Source organism: Vitis vinifera, chromosome 4 (assembly GCF_030704535.1).
Source record: "Vitis vinifera cultivar Pinot Noir 40024 chromosome 4, ASM3070453v1".
Classification (NCBI taxonomy): Eukaryota; Viridiplantae; Streptophyta; class Magnoliopsida; order Vitales; family Vitaceae; genus Vitis; species Vitis vinifera.
Genome location: NC_081808.1, coordinates 4,451,293 through 4,455,832, shown reverse-complemented (window position 1 = coordinate 4,455,832; position 4,540 = coordinate 4,451,293). Strand labels below are relative to the sequence as shown.

The window sequence follows — 4,540 nt, the reverse complement described above, 5'->3', positions numbered from 1 at the left end:
CAGTTGTTTTTCAGTTGACATAGCCGAATTTCGAAGCATTATTCCCGCTCACCATTAACCGTCTCTGCCCGCCAAAACGTTGTCGTTTCAACTCCTCTAAGGGACAAACGACTACATTTCAGTTTCCCCGTTCTCCGTTTCTACCTGCCCGCAGCCACAAGGATGCCGTTTCAGCAGCATTATGCCGCCGTCGATCCTCCAACATTTGAGGAGGAACGTTAAAAAATGGAGGGCTACTAAAATTGTCTGCAACTACAATGAAAGCGCTCTTCTTGCTCCCGAAGCATCGCTTTCTTCTCTCTCTCACTTCCCTCTTCCACACCAACCCTAACCCTAACCTTAATTTTCAAAGACCACCATTTCACAAGCTCATCAATAGGCCTCCATCATATCGCCATTGGGACCTGCCAATCCCCACTCTCAAGCAATCCCTAAACCCTAACCCTAACCCTAATTTTTCTCAGTCTGACTTCTCCACCATTTGCGCTCTTCTCACTGACCCCGCTCTCTCTTCCGGTGCGCCTCTCGAAGATGCTTTGAACCGGACAGGAATTAAGCCTTGTTCGGGTCTGTTGCAAGCCATTTTCAGCCATTTTGATGCATCTCCCAAGCCTTTGTTCACTCTCTTTCGCTGGGCTATGAAGCAGCCTGGGTTTGAATCCTCTATGACTCTCTTCAACTCCATGATCGATGTGCTTGCGAAATCGCGGGCTTTCGATTCCGCGTGGTTACTGGTGCTTGATCGTATAGAGGGTGGAGAGGAACCTGAATTGGTTTCGAGCAATACATTTGCAGTACTGATAAGGCGGTATGCTCGCGCAGGTAATGCATGAAACTCGTGATTTGAACATTAGAAAGAGTATGTAATTTGTAATTCTGGAACAGCATTTGATCAATATTTGAGGAAATATTGGTGAAATTTCTGGGAAATTTGGAATTCAAATTAGAAAAACAGGTCATTTTAAACTTTTTCATGATCTTGGCTGAAAATTCCGATAAAATAATCTTAAAATTGGTGAAACATTACCAGTTGAGATTATTAAGTTTTCGTTTGTTCAAAATTTTCAGAAACATTTAGATTTAAACTGGGTCAATTATTTATCGTCTGACAAACATGGAGTTTGTCTGAGATTCTATGTTCAGAATTGAAGTCATTTGAGCTTCTTTTAGGTTTTGTAATCTTTGGGGGTTTACATGTGCAGGTATGACCTTATCTGCCATTCGGACATTTGAATTTGCATTTAGTTTAGATTCGATTAGGGACCGAGATTCAGAATGGAGTTTGTTTAAGATTCTATTGGATTCTCTCTGTAAGGAAGGGCATGTTAGAGTAGCTTCTGAATATTTTGATCAACAAAGAGGACTGGACCCGAGTTGGGTTCCTTCAATTCGAGTATATAATGTATTATTGAATGGTTGGTTTCGATCAAGGAAGCTCAAGCGTGCAGAGCAGCTTTGGAGAACGATGAAGAGGGAAAATGTGAAACCGACTGTTGTAACATACGGTACCCTTGTTGAAGGGTATTGCCGGATGCGACGTTCTGAGAAGGCAATTGAATTAGTGGGTGAGATGAGGGGGAAAGGAATTGAGCCAAATGTAATTGTATATAATCCAATAATTGATTCATTAGCAGAAGCAGGGAGGTTTAAGGAGGCGATGGGGATGATGGAACGATGTTTGGTTTCAGAGACAGGTCCCACTATTTCAACATACAATTCTTTAGTGAAGGGTTTTTGCAAGGCAGGAGATCTAGTAGGTGCGAGTAAGGTACTCAAGATGATGATTAGTAGGGGTTTTGACCCAACTCTGACAACTTATAATTACTTTTTTCGGTACTTCTCAAGATGTGGGAAAACTGAAGAGGGGATGAACCTTTATACCAAGATGATTGAATCTGGACATACCCCAGATCGGCTCACTTACCATCTGTTGATTAAGATGATGTGTGAGGAGGAAAGATTGGACTTGGCAGTGCAAGTTAGCAAGGAAATGAGAGCTAGGGGATGCGATTTGGACTTGGCTACAAGCACCATGCTGGTCCATTTACTGTGCAAAATGCATAGACTGGAAGAGGCTTTTGCAGAGTTTGAAGACATGATTCGAAGAGGAATTGTTCCTCAGTACCTTACTTTTGAGAGAATGAATAATGCACTAAGAAAACGAGGATTGACTGAAATGGCACGGAAATTATGTGATATGATGGCATCTGTCCCTCATTCATCAAAGTTACCAAATACATATTCTGGAGATGGAGATGCATCACGGGCAAGGAAAACAAGTATAATACAGAGGGCCGAAGCAATGTCTGATATTTTGAAGACTTGTAATGATCCGAGAGAACTTGTTAAACGTAGAAGTTCATTTGAAAATACTGTATTGGTTGCAGACCAGTTGATAGAGGATATCAAGAGAAGAGCTAACAAGACATGAGGCTTTTTTTAAGCCTAGAGTTCAACATCCACATGAAAGGACTCTTTAAATGCCTTTTCAAATTGGGTGACTTTAGTCAGTCACCTGTAGTTTGGTTTTGGAGAGCTTTATATGTTGTAACTTGTGTCAGACTATGCAATGCTGAATGCTTCTGAAAATTCCAATTTTTTTTATATATGCATAGAATCTAATGGAAATTAGTGTTGCAAGAAAGTGAGTATTAGTATGAGGAGACATCGGCAAGTGCAAAACTGGGCTTGTTCTGGATAAAAAGAAAGAATCAATGGAGTGTGAGGGTGGAAGTTGGAGGATACAAAGAAGCCATGAAGGTTGAACTCTAAATGTTTTAGGATTTGGGATTTACTTTGGGGGAACTTTTTAGACTGCGACCATCTCCATTCATTTCTTTTTATGAGTTTCAACAAATAACAGTGAATTTCTTGTGGAGGCCTGGTTCCGTAATCTTTCAATTTTGTCTAAGGGAAAACACAAACCATGTTAAACGGTCCCCTGATTGCAAGTGAAATTGTTCACTGTTCTTTTCCCACTTCTATTTGTATCTCTTTTGGTCGTGTGTTATGATGTTCAATTACTTATTGGAAGCTATTATTGATTTATTTATCATAAGCTTCTTTGCATTAGCAGTCATTCTCCGTTCTGCAATTATCATTCATGTTTTAATTTCTGGATGTTTTTCAGACATTTTTTTGCCTTTGTCACTATAATTTGTACACCTTTTTACATCTTTTCATACAATTGATTATTATTCATGTTTTAAAAAGATTCAATCCGCAGTGTTAGTTGTTTGGCTCATCACTTCAGTTAAGGATTTGACATTTCCTTTTCAAATAAAATATATATAGTAGTTAGGAGGATCATTTAGGTACCCTGAATTAGCGCTCCTTATCCAACTAAAAATCTGCAGAAGAAAGCATTTTATGCCTTAATGGCATGGAGTTTTGTAGAAGTTTCTTCATTAAACTAACCTTATGAGGCACCAATCACACACAGATAGCTTTGGAATGGCTAGTAGGTAACAAGATGTCAAGAATTACAATTCCTTGTCCAGTGCTCGGGGGGATGTGATTCTGAGAATACCAGAAAAAAAGGAAGTTGCTTGAAAGATATGGTTTAAAAAGTCAGGTTGAAATTAGTGACAGAAATAGTATAGAATATGTATTAGGTGTCTTTATTTTATCCATGACTTGGTAAAATATAACCTCTTGTGTGAGCTAGTTTAGATTTAACTATTCTTCTAGGGTTCTTAACCATATCTAGTTACAGTACGATTTTTAATGCTGCAGGCATGCAACAAAAAAAGACAAACTTGTTAAGGAGGAGGCAACTTCCTGGGAAGCAGAAGAATACCTACTCATCCTTGGTTCTAAGTGGCTGATGAATTATTGGTGGCCCTGTCATCAGCCCCTCTTGATGCCCATCATGCTGAAGTAGCAACTAGTGCTCAAGCCAAGTGTTACAGGTACACTTTGTTCTCATACTCCCTTACTAGAGTAGCCTATGTACGGACCAACTCTTTCATGTGACAGTGAGCTCAATATAAAGGTAATTTTGCTGATATAATTTAATACTTGGTTCATCCAGCTGACCTGTCCTCAAATGTATGAATGATTACCTAATTTTCTGTCACATCTCCTGCGAACCACCCAGTTCCTTTTCTAGGAACCTAGAAAAAAATGACACACCAATCAGTTGTGTATGAGGGCACAATGGACTAGTGACCTCAAATCTACTCTATATCTAGTAATTTCCCATTTGGGGCTTTTATGCCATGTGGGGGCAGTGGATAACATGCATGGGATTTTTGGAATATGATCCAACAATAACCCTAAAGAATAGACATAGGAACAAGGGTCCCACTTGGTAAACCTTGTTGTTAATGAGTCATGGATTTTAAGAATTCCGTGTCATACCCGGTATAAGTGTTCCTTCACTGATAGATGTTTAATTATTAGTGGGACCTTAAGGTCACAATCATGGTCATCACCCACTGATTCCTTCCAATAACAGCATTAGCTGAGGATTCTTGCAATGTGCAGTGATGAATTAGAGACACCTATCAATTTATGATCATGGATTTGGAGCTTAGTG

General features: G+C 39.5%; 1 protein-coding gene across 2 annotated transcripts; it reads left to right on the top strand.

Moving 5' to 3' along the window:
* LOC100257656 (pentatricopeptide repeat-containing protein At5g11310, mitochondrial) lies at window positions 1-4,032 on the top strand. 2 transcript variants are annotated; one of them, XR_009465479.1, is made up of 3 exons: window positions 1-822; window positions 1,203-2,760; window positions 3,736-4,032. XR_009465479.1 is itself a non-coding variant. In XM_002282383.4 (2 exons), exons 1-2 carry the CDS (start codon window positions 258-260, stop codon window positions 2,429-2,431), a joined length of 1,794 nt encoding a protein of 597 aa, XP_002282419.1. In that variant the 5' UTR covers window positions 1-257; the 3' UTR covers window positions 2,432-3,079. The 2 variants fall into 2 exon arrangements, 1 of the variants encoding a protein (XP_002282419.1); XM_002282383.4 differs by lacking the exon at window positions 3,736-4,032 and having other exon boundaries at window positions 1,203-3,079.
* Window positions 4,033-4,540: the final 508 nt, after the last annotated feature.

Coding starts and splice junctions, on each gene's coding strand:
- LOC100257656 (XM_002282383.4), top strand. CDS start 258: ATGAAAGCGCTCTTCTTGCTCCCGAAGCATCGCTTTCTTCTCTCTCTC. Junction 823..1,202: donor AAGGCGGTATGCTCGCGCAG/GTAATGCATGAA, acceptor TTACATGTGCAG/GTATGACCTTATCTGCCATT.